At 36.4% G+C, this 17238-nt stretch overlaps 2 protein-coding genes across 2 annotated transcripts in view; one reads left to right on the top strand and one right to left on the bottom strand.

Moving 5' to 3' along the window:
• The first annotated feature begins 533 nt into the window (after nt 1-533).
• Nucleotides 534-10251, top strand: TTC14 (tetratricopeptide repeat domain 14). The gene is made up of 12 exons (XM_068969864.1): nt 534-815; nt 1273-1397; nt 1497-1696; nt 2615-2699; nt 2800-2929; nt 3255-3410; nt 3825-3896; nt 4307-4426; nt 4531-4653; nt 6870-6987; nt 7889-7998; nt 8803-10251. The coding sequence occupies exons 1-12, from the start codon at nt 655-657 to the stop codon at nt 9719-9721; spliced, it is 2319 nt and encodes a 772-aa protein (XP_068825965.1). The 5' UTR covers nt 534-654; the 3' UTR covers nt 9722-10251.
• A 3124-nt stretch (nt 10252-13375) lies between these two features.
• CCDC39 (coiled-coil domain 39 molecular ruler complex subunit) overlaps nt 13376-17238 on the bottom strand; it is a 54702-nt gene continuing 50839 nt past the window's right edge. Inside the window, exon 20 of the mRNA XM_068984689.1 lies at nt 13376-13529. Coding sequence (XP_068840790.1) covers nt 13376-13529 — 154 coding nt within the window. The remainder of the gene's footprint in view (nt 13530-17238) is intronic.

The raw sequence follows: 17238 nt of genomic DNA, 5'->3' as shown, positions 1-17238 counted from the left end.
TCTAGGCATTAAAGTCATTCTGGTTTTAACTCTAAAATCACTAACAGTGAACAGGGTACGGCTAGAAAACACAGCTCCAGTGTTTAATAAATGTTAATGTTCTTCCTTTCTTCTGCCCTACAGCCTAACAGGAAGTCTCTCAGAGCAGTAGTTTTAATGCGGTTATGCCTGAGGCATAGATACTTATCCAGCGATAACTCCAAGGTAAGAAACTTTGTAACAGTTCAGGGTTCTTTTCCTGACACTGGCACTTAGAAGCGCCTCGCTAAACACAAGGATGAATTATTATTTACCACAGATTAGAACTTGGGTCATTTCAATGTAATAACACCTCAGAAATTTTAAAACGAAAACTTGTTACACACTTCACTACCTCAGAGCCACAACCGGCCCTAAACTCCTGAAAATCTTGCCCCAATCCTCCCGGCTTCCGTAATCTCGCTCAATTTCGCGATACCAAAACTGCGATCCTCAGCACCGCCGCTGGGGGCGGTTCCAGAACACTTCCGGGAGGCCACTCTGGAGGTGTCTGCGATGTGTGCTTCCGGCGGCTTCCAGGCGGCTTCCTCAGCCTCCACGACCACGGCCTGAAGTAGTGGGCACCGAACCGGGGGCTAGCAGCCCACTGGCCTTTGGTCACTACAGTCTCTAGCCATGGACCGAGACCTCTTGCGGCAGTCACTAAATTTCCACGGCCCGTCTTTGCTCTCCCTGCTCCGGAGCGAACAGCAGGACAACCCGCACTTCCGGAGCCTCCTGGGGTCGGTGGCCGACCCTGCCCGGGGCCCGCCGGGCCAGCAGCAGTTCCCGGGCAGGTAATGGGACGGCGGCGCCGCTGCGAGACGGGAGAGGGGACGCAGCTCCGGGCTTCATTACCGCAGGCCGGCTGCTGAGCCGAGGCTGTGAGCACGTGAGGACTGCGGCGCAGGTTTCGAGGGCAGGGTGCAGGAGGGTACCTTCTCCCTAATGTGGGCAATGCGGGATGTGGGTTGAACTTTTAAATCTAGTACTGCCACCAGAGGCGCGGATTCTTTAGCTAAAATCTTTGGGGCTTGTGTATATCTGGAACAGCGCGGCTGTGTTTTTAAGTTTCCGCGCCCTCCATCTACAGACTGGCGTATGAGGGGATCCCTGGTTAAAACTTTTTCGGAGGTTGTGTGGCCAACAGCTTAGGATGGTCACGATTGGCGTGAAAGCAGAGAGCAGAAGCTTGTACGTACTAAAAAGTTATGCAGAAAAACCAGTTTTCATAAATTTTGTTTTCTTTTTAAGAAAAGAGAGGAGAGTTGACAACATTGAAATACAAAAATTCATTTCCAAAAAAGCGGATCTGCTTTTTGCACTTTCCTGGAAATCAGATGCACCTACAACTGCTGAAGTTAGTGAAGACAATGATGGTGTGTTTAGTCTTAAAATCGTTGCGTTTTGGTTTAACAGCACTTTGATGAAGCAGAACACAGAGCTGTTGCTAGTAATTTTGTTACTTATTTTTTCAGATTATTATGCAGTCATGCCACCGTTAGAGCAATTCATGGAGATACCTACTATGGACCGGAGAGAGCTGTTTTTTCGAGATATTGAACGTGGTGATATAGTGATTGGAAGAATTAGTTCCATTCGGGAATTTGGGTTTTTCATGGTGTTAATTTGTTTAGGCAGTGGCATTATGAGAGATATATCCCACTTAGAAATCACAGTAAGTTACTCACCTTTTAGTTATTTGATTGTTTTTGTTTTTGATAAAAATGTCATCTCAGTGCAAAAATTATATCTTTTCATCCAGCTGTAATTGTGTACTCTGCAGACCTAGTTTTGAGAATTAAATAAGTATTAATAGAAAAATTAAGTACTTTTTTACTTTAAAAAAAATTATTAGCCATAATAGAATTACAGTTTCTGCCACTGTTTCTAGTTTGGGGAATTTGGTCCTTTGGCTGGCAGAAGTGGGGTCCTGTTTTAAGTGCTCAGATATTAGTGGGCCTGGTGAGATTCATTAGTAGCCTGGGTTATCTTTTCTAGCTGAAAAGTCTTTAATTATTTAGTACTCAGCATTAGATACTTGCATGTGGATAATTTAGAAACAAATTCCTGTCTTTTCTGTATATTTCCAATAATTAAGTGATTTGTACATCATGATACTTGCCCAAGGTGAATAGATCTAAATTTGAAATACACTATGTCGCTTTAATTTGAAAGGTTTGTTATTGTCTATTAAGACAGATAGGGAAGAAAACCAAAAGATACTGCAAACTCGATAACACACCGAAACCTAGAAGAGTTCACGTTTCATTTTCTTGGAAGTCTCCTACTTTCTGGACACATTTTAATTTTATATTTAAGAAGCACAAAATATCTTTTTGTTTCATCATACATACTTATATTCCGTTTCTAAAACTAATTGCAAGTTTCATGAGAGTTTAGCTTTGACCTGAACCAGAAAACTTTTTCTACTTATGTTTGGGCACAGAAATTTAAATTTAGACTCTAGGGTGCTAGTTGTTTTCTTAATGTTCCTTTCAAGTCTTAGCTGTTTATACTGAACTGCTAGAATAAAAGAAGACACTTCTCTCTGAAGAATAGAATGTCTAGTGTTTTACAGTGCTTCTTGTTGCAGGCTCTATGTCCACTAAGAGATGTGCCTTCAATCAGTAACCATGGGGATCCTTTATCATATTACCAAACTGGTGACATCATTCGAGGTGATCAGTTTCCTCATATTAGTAAAAAAAAGTAACTGTGGTTATGTTTATGTTAGTTTGCATTGCTTTGCTAATTAACTTAATTTTCTTATTTTTTAAGCTGGAATCAAGGATATTGACAGATACCATGAAAAGCTTGCAGTGTCTCTATATAGCTCATCTCTTCCACCACACCTATCTGGTATTAAGTTAGGTGTAATTAGTTCTGAAGAACTTCCTTTGTACTACAGGTAATTTTATCCACATTGTCTCAACAAGTTAATTGCAAAACAGTTTCTTGGCTAAAAAATTGCAAATTTTGCCCAACTTCTAACAAGAAGGTAGAATTCTAATTTCTCTTATTTCAAAATATGCTAATTTTATTTTTATAACCCATAAATCAGTTCAAACTTGGCAAAAGGAACCAAATCACAGTTGCCACACTTTCATGTACAAAAATAGACTGAGTATTTAAATCCCATATAATAATGTTATTTCCATAATTAAAATGGGACATGCTATTTAATTGTCTTAATCATCTTAATATTTTGTGATTTTTTTTTTTTTTTTTTAAAGGAAAAGCGTTGAACTAAATAGCAATTCTTTGGAATCCTATGAGAATATCATGCAGAGTTCTTTGGGATTTGTTAATCCAGGAGTAGTTGAATTCCTTTTAGGAAAACTAGGAATAGATGAATCTAATCCACCATCTTTAATGAGAGGCCTTCAGAGGTATAGTAAATCAGTATTTGTTCTGTTAAGTGGTGAGGTCTGTGGTGCTGATGTGAGAAGCTGCATAACTGAAGAACATAATTGATTATCCTAAGCCTGGTGGCAGCAGTATGCCAAAGTTTGAATGAACTAGGTTATCCTTTCTCCTCTGGAGTGGAGTCTTATCGGTGATTGATATGTGCCGTGTGACCAGGTAGATGCAGAAAAAATTTATAAGATGCAGAAAATTTACAAGAATTTCATGTATATGCTAACGGAAAATACTTCTTAATAATAATAGTCATTCCTGAGAGTTCAAAAATTTCGCATTATAAATGGGAATACAAATTTCTTGCTTGAGATTCAGTTTTTATCTGTCAGGTAAGATGTAGTTACCCAAAAAAGTATTTACATTTTGACTTTTATCTTTAATAGCAAAAATTTCTCTGAGGATGATTTTGCTTCTGCGTTAAGAAAGAAGCAGTCTGCATCATGGGCTTTAAAATGGTATGAAGATTTTGTCATTCAACAATTGCATTATTTAACCTAACAGGTTAAGTTAAGGCAAGCATGCTTATGTCATCTTTAAAACAAAATTTGTTTATAAATGAATTGAAATGATACCTTTTTGAGATTAGCTTTTTTATAGATATAAATGCTAGTGTGTTGTAAACTTTAAAGATTTACATTTTAGCCAATATTTTTTTAATTTTGTTGAAAAGGAATTAGTATATTGATATCTGGATTTCATAAATATTTGTTACAAAATTATCTAAAGACTGTTTCTTGGTTATACTGAGAATATTGAAGACTAATAACTAATAAATTTGGTTTGCTTTAAAATTTTATTTACGCTAACATTTTGTTTGGATATTCTGTGAAATATTTGTTATATATGCTTTAAAATATATTTTTAGTGTGAAGATTGGAGTGGATTATTTTAAGGTTGGACGCCATGTGGATGCTATGAATGAATACAATAAGGCTCTGGAAATAGACAAACAAAATGTGGAAGCTTTGGTAGCTCGTGGTGCATTGTAAGTGGATCATGGGTTTTGAGGAATATTTACAAGATAAATGTATATAAGATTTATGAATAGCTCACAAGATAAATTCCTCTAATTTTGTCTTGTATCTATAGATATGCAACAAAAGGAAGTCTAAACAAAGCAATAGAAGATTTTGAACTTGCACTGGAAAACTGTCCAACTCACAGAAATGCAAGAAAATACCTCTGCCAGACACTTGTAGAAAGAGGAGGGCAGTAAGTGTCAGATTTGCTTAATAGTAGAGATCTAATATTTAATAGCCAACTACTATAAAATCTTGAACTTAAAGAAATAACATCTTTGACTTAGTTCAGATACTCTTAGTTTCAGTTTTGATTGAGAATGTTTTTTAAATATAGTTCTTTTTACATTCTCTGGTCCTTTTATCCTTCCTTATTAGTTACTTTTTTCATGATTGGAGATATTTTAGTGTCTTGAGTTCACTGTTCTGAGTATGTATTATAATACATAGAAAGTTAATAGGTAAATCTTATCCTGGACACACACCAAAAGCTTTTGTTTAATAGAGAGAAATTTCTAACTCATTTCATCATTCTAGTAATTACAATGCCAAAAATATAAATTGAGAACTCTGTAGTTCATTGTACATAAGATTTCACTGTTGTAGTCAACTTATTGCTCTACTTTGTCTAATAAAATCCATGAACTTAGATTAAATAAAGAGGAAAACATTAAGAACAAACCCTGTAACGTAACCTATATTATACTGTCCTGAGATACTGGCATAGTACTTGGCATAATGACTAACAGACTAGTCTAACTTATAAAATATTTTGAAGAAATATAGTACTTTTAACATAAATAATTTGGTAACATCCTGCTTTAATAATTAAGGGCCAGCATCTTCTTTGCTATATTTTTTTCTTAAATAGAATCATCCCCTTTCTGCCTCATGAATTTGCCAGATCATTACAGTTTGTATGATCATTTCAGAACTCCATATAAATGAAATTTTGCAAGGTTTGTTTTTAACTGATAAGAACTTCTACTTGGACCCAAGTGATTGGAGCAGCTTTTTTCTTTCTTACATAGCTTACATAACTGTGCTTAGTCGTTCAGTTGTGTCTGACTCTTTGCGACCCAATGGATTGTAGCCTGCTAGGCTCCTCTGTCCATGGGGATTCTCCAGGCAAGAATACTGGTGTGGGTTGCCATGCCCTACTCCAGGAGATCTTCCAAACCCAGGGATCAGACCCAGGTCTCCCGCATTGCTGGCAGATTCTTTACCGTCTGAGCCACCAGGGAAGCCCCTAGGTACATAGGTAGTGCCTCGTTAGATGTGGTTGTCTTACTATTCACATACTTGTGATTTTTAGCTCTGTGAATGGCAACACCATCTATTGGGTCATCCAGTTGAGAAATCTTGATCATCTTTGGCTTATTCCTTCCTCCCCTCATCCTATCTGACACAAAACTGATTGCGTTGAAACTACTGGGTTTATTCATTTGTTTTACAGTGAATACCTTTTCTTGCTTTCTAAAAACTGAAAATATTGTGCAAAATCCTTTCACTGATCTGTGTCTAAACTTTCTGATATTTCACAACATAGACTTGTGAGCATCATCTAATAATGATTATTATTATCCTTTCTGCAGGCTGGTTGTGATATGTGTGCCTTGGTATTTGTGATGTTAGCAGTGAATTTTCTGGAAAAATTGTTCTGTAGAAAGGAAAACTCTTCATAAACTACTAGGAGAAGCCAGCCTACATAATTCTGTGCTAAAGTTCAAGATCATAACTAAATTTCAGAGGTTGATAGTGTGTTTTCACAAATTATACTAAAATGCCACTGCTTGACCTACAATATGGCTTTAGTTATCAGTAATGAATTCCTGTTTGTTTTTTATTTGTTTAATTGAGATTTAGTTCACACATAACTTTATGTTAGTTTCAGGTTATGTTCAACACAGGATTCAGTTTATGTGTATATTGTGAAGAGTTGACCATTGTGTCTGGTTAACATTTCATCATCACACAGTTATGTTTGTTTTTTTTTCTTGTGATGAGAACTTTTAAGTTGTACTCTTTGCAACTTTCAAATATACAGTATGGTACTAACTCTAATCACCATGCTGTATATTCATCCTCAGGACTTTATTTTATACCTGGAAGTTTATAAAATGAATCATTTTCACCCATTTTACCTGCCCCCAACCCCATCTCCAGCAACCACCAGTCTCTATCTTTGAGTTCAGTTTCTCTGATTGGTTTTATGTAGTTTTATATTGTCTTTTACAACAACACTAACAAAAAAATAGCAGAAGCACAGTATTTAAGTATTGTTCAATTTGGAAAATAATTTGCTAAACATAGTTTTCCCTCATGAACTCACATAAGCTTTTGCCCTATATGCATATTTGAGAACTTCTAATTTTTACCAAAAAAGCTAAATTTTTCTTTTGAATTTAGGTTAGAAGAAGAAGAAAAGTTTTTAAATGCTGAAAGTTATTATAAGAAAGCTTTGGCTTTGGATGAAACTTTCAAAGATGCAGAGGATGCTTTGCAGAAGCTTCATGTATATATGCAGGTGATTCTTTATTTCCTCTTAGAAATGTAGTCATTTTTAAGATTAATGCCAAAACTTCTAGGGAAACTATTCTAGATCACTTAATTATGGCATTATGAAAAGTTTTTTAGATACAGCTTTTCTTAATTGGGTTTGACATTACTTCATAGTTTTATTGAGAAAATTTCCTTTGCCTGTTTGGTATGAAGTTGTCCTTGTAGAATTGTCCTTGTAGTGAGCTTTCCTGATGGTTACAAAATTCAGTATTATTACTGTAATTGAACTAATTATAAAAACCATTCTGAAAAATATTTTAAACTGTCTTTTCCTGTAATACTGATGATGATGTTTTCTCATGCATTTTCTTCTGAATTGGACCATTGCTGCTGTGTCTGACATCTGGTGCTGCTCATCCCCATCCTCAAACTGGAAAATGATTTCTTATGTAACCATGCATCCAACTGGGCTGTGCTATTTTTTAAATGGTTTGTATTTGAACATGGTGATTCCCCTCTCAACTCACCATATCGGGATTTCTTCCTTTGAATTTTATTTATAAAATTTGTGTCCTGTTTCAATTTTTAATGGTTTTTTAAATATATATATATTTTCATGTATTTTATTTTTTCTTTTTCTTGCACTCTGGGTCATGGGTATCAATGCAATGGCTTCCCTTTTTTTTCCATGGAATACCAACTGCAATATGGTCCTCAATACTGTTCTGGCTGTTTAATGATTAATGCCAAACACCTGTGATTAATTTTTATATGTTAAAAATACTTTTTTAATGCTGGATATATGGTGATTTGGGTATACCACATTTGGTTTCTGGTTGGGGGGTGGGTTGGTCTTTTGAAAACTGGATTTTATATATTCTGCTATTTTTAACGTGTGGTTTTTTCCGATATCTGGGTTCTAAAAGAAATCTTTGGAATTAAGAGAAAAACAAGCTGAAAAGGAAGAAAAGCAGAAAACAAAGAAAATAGAAACAAGTGCAGAAAAGTTGCGTAAGCTCTTAAAAGAGGAGAAAAGGTAAACTATAATATTCAGTATTTTTAAACTTAAAGCAAGTACTCAGTTCAACCAAAGTGCCATTTGGGAGATAAAGTAAGTAAAAAATTAAAGTGTTTCAAGTCATAATCAATGATTCTTAGCAAGTATGTGTACCATAAATTTTTCTGTAAAAGAGAGCAAAGTAGAATGGATGGCTAGAGTTCTGCAAAAAAAAAAAAAAAGAATTAAAATGTTATTTTAATTATCTGTATTTTAGGGAGAAATGTTTCAAAATTAGAGCAGTAGTTCTCAACTGGGTGTGGTTTCCCATGGGACATTTTTGGTTTTCATAACTGGTAGGTGCTACTGGTATATAGTGGTATAGAGATAGAGATCAGAGATGCTGCTAAACTTAAACAATGATATAGAATTTCCCCACTGCCACCCTACCCTCCAAGCAAAGTTATTTGGCCAAAAATGTTTATAGTCCTGAGGTGGTAAAACCATGAACTAGACATAGCCAAATGTAAAACTTCAGTTCTCCTTTATGTATTCAGATGCTCTTAAATTTTTAAGGTAATTTTAGAAATGTCACCGTGTATTTGAAAAATGATGGATTTGCTTACAGTGACAATTGTCTACACAAGTATTTTTTCCCAAAAGTCATGACTAATGGTAAAATTGGATATTGTAGTAAAAACTAAACTTATTACTATAATTCTTATATAAGCTGCAAACTTTTATGAAATCTTTAAATAGAGAATAAAATAGAACTAAAATCTTTATGGGTAATTAAACATTTTTATACTCAACATATCTGATGAGTTAACTACATTTTTTTAGGCTAAAGAAGAAAAGAAGAAAATCAACTTCTTCTTCTTCGAGTGTTTCTTCTGCTGATGAATCAGTTTCTTCTTCATCCTCCTCTTCATCTTCTGGTCACAGAAGGCATAAGAAACATAAGAGGAACCGCTCAGAGTCTTCTCGAAGTTCTAAAAGGCATTCAGCTAAGGCATCCTCAAATCAGATAGATCAGAATAAGAAAGATGAGTGCTTCCCAGTTCCAGCTAATACGTCAGCATCTTTTCTTAACCGAAAACAAGAAGTGGAAAAACTATTGGAAAAGCAGGATAGGTTACCATATCAAAAGAAACAGGTAAAAGAAAAAGATAAATGTTCTTTCTCATCATCTTCTGTTGAAATTCCGGATGATTTTGGAGGTAGGTCTGAAGATCCAAGAGATTTTTATGATAGCTATAAAACTCAGGCAGGTAGTAGCAGAACAGAAAAGCCATATAAATCAGAAAGACATTTTTCCAGTAGAAGAGATTCCTCAGATTCTTTTTATAGGAATTCAGAGGATAAGGTAAAAATGTATGGTTATAGAAGATTTGAAAAAGATACAGAAGGAAGAAAAGAGCACTATAGAAAGTGGGAACCAGGTTCCACGAGACATGCTACTTCACCAGCAAGCTCAGACTACTCTTGGAAGTCAGGAGAAAAATATAAGAAATCCACTTACTCTGGATCACGTGATCTAAGTAGACATGAGCAAAGATATCAATTAAATAAAAATCAAAGAGAATATGAAAGAGAGGGTAATTACGAGGAGGATATTAAAACAGAGATTCAGGGAGAGGGACTCAATAGCAAAGACCATTCAGAAGGTGGAGTTAAAAAAAATTTACCTCAAAATTTGCTCAATATATTTAATCAGATAGCTGCATTTGAGAAAGAAAAAGGAAGTAAGCCAAAAAACTAATATGCCAAGGGTATCCTCAACATTACACTAAAGACTTTTAATTAAATATTTGGATCTTTTAGTAATACAGTCCAGTGCAGAAATCTCTGCTCCCGTGGTTATTTTATTTGTAGACATTTTGGAAATCAATTGCTTTTTATAGCGGTTCTCAAAGTATATTTGTTTCAGTTATAGGTCCTCTTTTCATAGCTGATATTTTTAATGTGTGTATGTTATGTACAGTTATTTCTTATTCTGATGATTTAAACTTCTTCACCTAAAGATAACTCTCAAAGTATTGTTTCTTCATTGTACTATGGTATGTTAGAATTCCTCAGGTTCACCTTATCCTGCTGTTTGACAAAATATTAAATTTGTGCATTGGACACTTGGATCATTTTTATGAAAAATTATTTCATTCTGTTAAAAGTTCTTGACTTTCTAAAGAGATTATTTGAATGTTAAATACCATTTTATAATCATTATTTGTTTAAAGGTGAATTTTCTTGCATAACATTTTTAAATGGTAGACAGATATGTGTCTTGTCTAATTGACGTCTAAAGCCTGATTTAATTAAAATGATTTATGTTCCAGATGTTTAAAAGTACTCTAGGAATAAAGCCATGAAAGTTGAATAGGGGCCCATTTTGCTCATCTCTCTTTTTTTCTTCCTTGCTAGCAGTGTAGCCATAAGAAATTTCTTTAAATATTGACAAGACCATACATTCCAGGCAAGAACAGATCAGAGTAGGAAAGAGTCCTGGCAAAAGCAGCAGTGGCAAGTGAAGCACACTATAAATCTGGTCTTCCACTAAGGGAAAGGAAGTTAGGAAACTGTCCTAGTATTGCAAATGTCCAGTTGAGTGTGTTTTTTGATAGCCTGGAGCTGGCTTCCATTTCTGCTTTTCTTCCTAGAGTCTGAATAAATGATTCAGCTGACAGAAGCTGGACTTACTCAGAATTAATTTCAGCAACTAGAGCTGAAGAAGGAAGGAACTTGGATCATAATGATTCTTCCCAAATTATTAAAAACAGTATAGATGAGAATAGAGATAGTATACATAGGAGTCATAGGTGTTTAGAATCTCATAGGCTTTAGAATCTTTCCAATTCATGATGACACTGGATGGGTGGGTTGAAGGGTTGATGAGTATCCCCATCTACAAATATCTAAGTGACAGAGAATGCTGGGGAAGAAGACACTTAGTCCTTGTTCTGTGTCAGTTCTTGCCAGCAATAAAATACCAAAACTTAATATCACTTAGTTCAGTTTAGTTGCTCAGTCATGTCCGACTCTTTGTGACCCCATGAATCGCAGCACACCAGGCCTCCCTGTCCATCACCAACTCCTGGAGTTCGCGCAAACTCATGTCCATCGAGTCGGTGATGCCATCCAGCCATCTCATCCTCTGTCGTCCCCTTCTGCCCCCAATCCCTCCCAGCATCAGAGTCTTTTCCTGTGAGTCAACTCTTGGCATCAGGTGGCCAAAGTATTGGGAGTTTCAGCTTTAGCATCAGTCCTTCCAGTGAACACCCAGGACTGGTCTCCTTTAGGATGGACTGGTTGGATCTCCTTGCAGTCCAAGGAACTCTCAAGAGTCTTCAACACCACAGTTCAAAAGCATCAATTCTTGGGCGCTCAGCTTTCTTCACAGTCCAACTCTCACATCCATACATGACCACTGGAAAAACCAACCATAGCCTTGGCTAGATGGACCTTTGTTGGCAAAGTAATGTCTCTGCTTTTTAATATGCTATCTAGATTGGTCATAACTTTCCTTCCAAGGAGTAAGCGTCTTAATTTCACAGCTGCAGTCACCATCTGCAGTGATTTTGGAGCCCAAAAAAATAATGCCTGACACTGTTTCCACTGTTTCCCCATCTATTTCCCATGAAGTGATGGGACCAGATGCCATGATCTTCGTTTTCTGAATGTTGAGCTTTAAGCAAACTTTTTCACTCTCCTTTCACTTCATCAAGAGGCTTTTTAGTTCCTCTTCACTTTCTGCCATAAGGGTGGTGTCATCTGCATATCTGAGGTTATTGATATTTCTCCCGGCAGTCTTGATTCCAGCTTGTGCTTCTTCCAGTCCAGTGTTTCTCATGATGTACTCTAACTTAACCATTCCACAAATACTGTGCTAGGCTTTGGTTGGTGGCTCAATGTTAGGTAGAAGCTACTGTGCAATTCCAGGGCTTCCCTGATAGCTCAGTTAGTGAAGAATCCACCTGCAATGCAGGAGACTCCAGTTCAATTCCTGGGTAGGAAAGATCCGCTGGAAAAGGGATAGGCTACCCACTATGCTATTCTTGGCCTGGAGAATTCCATGGACTATATAGTCCATGGGGTCACAAAGAGTCAGACATCACTGAGCGACTTTACATTTTTACTATACAATTCCAGTGTGTTGGGCCCTGTGCCTTTATATAAATTATCTGATTTCAATAAACTTTAACATAGATAACTTTTACTGTCTCCATATTATAAATGAGAAAAAAAGCATAGAGAAGTAACTTTGCCAAGGTCACAGTACTAGTCCCTGCCGGCTTGGAATATACTTCAACTTCCAGGTAATTTGCAGAGTAAAATAGGGCAAAGAATGAGAATTTTGGTGAACATTCAAAGTGATGGTAAGATTAATCAGTTTTTATATTTCACAAATCTCACTGGAATAATGTTTTACGGAAAAAAAAAAAATCAGCTTTTTAGCCATCTTATTCATTGGACTTGGCTGTGCCTTTTGCTGCCTATTACAAGAAATGACAATACACCAGTGATGCAGAGAAACATGTTTACTACCATTACTGCCTTTCAGAAGGAATTGCAAGTGACAGTTGTAAACAATGACAGTTTTTGTAAGAAATACTTTTTCCCAAGATTTGAAGGAGACAGTACTTACTTAAGTATATATATTCTGATATATTTATTTGAAAACCAGTTTTATAACATAGTCATACTTCACCCTCTATTCTAAAGTTCAAAGTGTTGGGCACATGTAATGATAAAGGACTGAGAAATAACTAATTCTTAATCTGGTAGTCTATCTTTACTGGAAATTTACAGAATTCCTATTGCAAATCTAATTATGCCTGGCTTTCTTTAAACTGTTCATTAAATCAAGGAAATATTGAAAACATTGTTGGTTGTATCTTGAGAGCAGAATCTTCACTATGTTTGACTTCTTTCAAGATCAGAGTGGCCTCCTTATAGAAATTTAAGTTCCACTGTTGATACATAGTGGTTCTCTTTCGTTTCAGCTGTTTTCTGGTGGAGGGAGGGGGGAGGTAATGCTAAAAGAAGAAACTAACACATTTCTTCTCCTAAAGTCTGAGAAATATGTTTCTTGTTAATAAATAAAACCTACTTTCAGGATCATCTAGGCTAAAAGAAAATTTTAATAGTGTTATAAACTATATAGTGTAATAAATCTTTAGAGATTTCTTCCGAAAAGATTCTGTTACATTAGAAGTAAGAAGTTTCATGGCTAGCATGAAGTTTTTACATTTTTCACTGGATAAAACTTTTCTCTGGTCATTTTGTATTTCTAACACTTATCTCATTAGGACTCTATATCAGTATAAGGCACCCAAAAATATAGGGTGTGATATACTATTTTAAAATTAGAAGACTTTTGGTTTTGTGTTTACAACTTGTTCAAGAGAGATTCAAAATTTTATTTGTTGGTCTTTTTGCTTTTACCGGTACTGGAGGCACTGCTAGCACTAGTTGGTCTGGAAGTGCTGCCAGTTAGCGGAGAGGCTGGGAAGTTCAGCTCTAATACTTTGATCGAAGTGTGAGAAGCAGAAGTGCTTGTACTCTTAGGTGACCTAGAATAAAACCAGAATTACTGTAATTCAGAATTTTTATTTTAGTAGAGACCCCCTCATTAATCGCAAAGATGCCATAATCCCACAAGTACTTAAAGAGATCAAAAAAGATATCCTGTTAAGAGTGCTAATTATGAATTTTAAAAAGATGACCATTAATAGTATCAGGAAATTAAGAAAAAATAATAAAGTTTCAAATCAGTAGAAAAATAGTTCTGCAAATATATTTCTATTTAAAAAATGTTTCAACTATAACTAATTTAGAATCATTAGGTATTAAGTTTGCCAAAATCATTCAACAAAAGGTAGGAAAAGAAGCAAGAAAATTTGAGTGCTAGAAAGAGTGATTAAAATGATAGATTATATACTTTGAGCCAAAAAGAAAAAAATGAGGGACCTATTGACAGGATAAAGTGGTGGGGTCATTTGAAAAGCATAACTGTCCATACAATTCTGAATGCTAAGTTTTTAAAGTATGCTTTTATGAAAATACTAGGGTGGAATGGGTGAATTTAACTCAGATGACCATTATATCTACTACTGTGGGCAGGAATCCCTTAGAAGAAATGGAGTAGCCATCATAGGCAACATGAGTCTGAAATGCAGTACATGGATGCAGTCTCAAAAATGATAGAATGATCTCTGTTCGTTTCCAAGGCAAACCATTCAATATCACAGTAACCCAAATCTATGCCCTAACCAGTAATGCTGAAGAAGCTGAAGTTGAGTTCTATGAAGACCTACAAGACCTTTTAGAACTAACACCCAAAAAAGATGTCCTTTTCATTATAGGGGACTGGAATGCAAAAGTAGGAAGTCAAGAAACACCTGGAGTAACAGGCAAATTTGGCCTTGGAGTACAGAATGAAGCAGGGCAAAGGCTAATAGAGTTCTGCCAAGAAAACGCATTGGTCGTAGCAAACACCCTTTTCCAACAACACAAGAGAAGACTACACATGGACATCACCAGATGGTCAACACCGAAATCAGATTGATTATATTCTTTGCAGCCAAAGATGGAGAAGCTCTTATACAGTCAGCAAAAACAAGACCAGGAGCCGCTCAGATCATGAACTTCTTAAAGCCAAATTCAGATTGAAATTGAAGAAAATGGGGGAAATCACTAAACCATTCAGGTCTGACCTATATCAAATCCCATATGATTATACAGTGGAAGTGAGAAATAGATTTAAGGGACTAGATCTGATAGAGTGCCAGATGAACTATGGACGGAGGTTCATGACATTGTACAGAAGACAGGAATCAAGACCATCCCTAAGAAAAAGAAATGCAAAAAAGCAAAATGGCTGGCTGAGTAGGCCTTACAAATAGCTGTGAAAAGAGAAGCGAAAAGCAAAGGAGAAAAGTAAAGATATAAGCATCTGAATGCAGAGTTCCAAAGAATAGCAAGGAGAGATAAGAAAGCTTTCCTCAGCAATCAATACAAAGAAATAGAAGAAAATAATAGAATGGGAAAGTCTAGAGATTGCTTCAAGAAAATTAGAGATACCCATGCAAAGATGGGCTCAATAAAGGACAGAAATTATATGGACCTGACAGAAGCAGAAGATATTAAGAAGAGGTGGCAAGAATACACAGAAGAACAAAAAAAGATCTTCATGACCCAGATAATCACGATGGTGTGACCACTCACCTAGAACCAGACATCTTAGAATGTGAAGTCAAGTGGGCCTTACACTACAAACAAAGATAGTGGAGGTGATGGAATTCCGGTTGAGCTATTTCAAATCCTAAAAGATGCTGCAAAAGTGTTGCACTCAATATGTCAACAAATTTGGAAAACTCAGCAGTGGCCACAGGACTGGAAAAGGTCAGTTTTCATTCCAATTCCAAAGAAAGGCAATGCCAAAGAATGCTCAAACTACTGCACAATTGCACTCATCTCACACACTAGTAAAATAATGCTCAAAATTCTCCAAACCAGGCTTCAGCAACACATGAACCATGAACTTCCAGATGTTCAAGCTGGTTTTAGAAAAGGCAGAGGAACAAGAGATCAAATTGCCAACATCTGCTGGAAAACAAAAAAGCAAGAAAGTTCCAGAAAAAATATCTATTTCTGCTTTCTTGACTATGCCAAAGCCTTTGACTGTGTGGACAATAAACTATGGAAAATTCTGAAAGAGATGGGAATACCAGACCACCTGACCTGCCTCTTGAGAAACCTATATGCAGGTCAGGAAGCAACAGTTAAAACTGGACATGGAACACCAAACTGGTTCCAAATAGGAAAAGGAGTGCATCAAGGCTGTATATTATCACCCTACTCATTTAACTTCTATGCAGATTACATCATGAGAAACACTGAGCTGGAAGAAGCACAAGCTGGAGTCAAGATTACTGGGAGAAATATTAACCTCAGATATGCAGATGACACCACCCTTATGGCAGAAAGTGAAGAACTGAAGAGCCTCTTGACAGTGAAAAAGTTGGCTTAAAGCTCAACATTCAGAAAACTAAGATCATGGCATCCAGTCCCATCACTTCATTGGAAATGGATGGGAAACAGTGACTAACTTTATTTTGCAATCACTACAGATGGTGATTGCAGCCATGAAATTAAAAGACGCTTCTTGGAAGGAAAGTTATGACCAACCTAGATAGCATATTAAAAGGCCGAGACATTACTTGGTCAACAAAGGTCTGTCTAGTCAAGGCTGTGGGTTTTCCAGTAGTCATGTATGGATGTGAGAGTAGGACTGTGAAGAAGGCTGAGTGCTGAAGAAATAATGATTTTGAACTGTGGTTTTGGAGAAGACTCTTGAGAGTCCCTTGGACTGCAAGGAGATCCAACCAGTCCATCCTAAGGGAGATCAGTCCTGGGTATTCTTTGGAAGGACTGATGTTGAAGCTGAAACTCCAATACTTTGGCCAGCTGATGCAAAGAGCTGACTGATTTGAAAAGACCCCGATGCCGGGAAAGATTGAGGGCAGGAGGAGAAGGGGATGACAGAGGATGAGATGGTTGGATGGCATCATTGACTCGATGGACATGAGTTTGGGTAAACTCCAGGAGTTGGTGATGGACAGGGAGGCCTGGTGTGCTGTGGTTCATGCGGTCGCAAAGAGTCAGACACTACTGAGTGACTGAACTGAACTTAGGGTGTTCAAGTGGGTGCTCACCATGTTTACATAGAAAGTGTTTTTGTTTTACTTAAAAAATATCTTTTAGGAAATCCTTTCATGACATCTTGCTGTGGAGTAATGAAAAGTAATACGGTGCTGAATGTGGCAGATTGGGAATTTTAAGATGAGAATCATCTTTAATATTAATAATTATTATTTTGTCAGCAAGGCACAGGAATGTTGACTAAATGTCCACCTGATAGAATTCTGGATAAAACTAAACTGCAGAAGAAAAAATAATTTCCTTTTTAGCAAAACAAAGCAGCATAAATAAAATTCTGACTCCTTAGATTTTACAGTGGATTTTAATCTTATAAATCTTTGATTAAACCATAAAAGGACCACTTAGCTGTACACTCAATATCTGTGTACAGCTAAGTGGTCCTTTTATGGTTTAATCAATTCACCCCACACTCGGGATGACCATGCTATGTGTATCATCCAAAATTTCACCCTGCTTTATCCTACTGAAATATCTGATAGTCACAGAGCTCTACATGTCAAACTGGAAATGATAACTCCAGACAGAAGCCAGAAGGGAAGAGTCTTGTGCTGCTGGCTG

Source organism: Capricornis sumatraensis, chromosome 1, assembly GCF_032405125.1.
Source record: "Capricornis sumatraensis isolate serow.1 chromosome 1, serow.2, whole genome shotgun sequence".
Taxonomy (NCBI): Eukaryota; Metazoa; Chordata; class Mammalia; order Artiodactyla; family Bovidae; genus Capricornis; species Capricornis sumatraensis.
The sequence above is the reverse complement of the archived record's forward strand: the minus strand, read 5'-3'. Positions and strand labels throughout refer to the sequence as shown.

Coding starts and splice junctions, on each gene's coding strand:
- TTC14 (XM_068969864.1), top strand. CDS start 655: ATGGACCGAGACCTCTTGCGGCAGTCACTAAATTTCCACGGCCCGTCT. Junction 4,427..4,530: donor TTGGTAGCTCGTGGTGCATT/GTAAGTGGATCA, acceptor TTGTATCTATAG/ATATGCAACAAAAGGAAGTC. Junction 6,988..7,888: donor AGCTTCATGTATATATGCAG/GTGATTCTTTAT, acceptor GGGTTCTAAAAG/AAATCTTTGGAATTAAGAGA.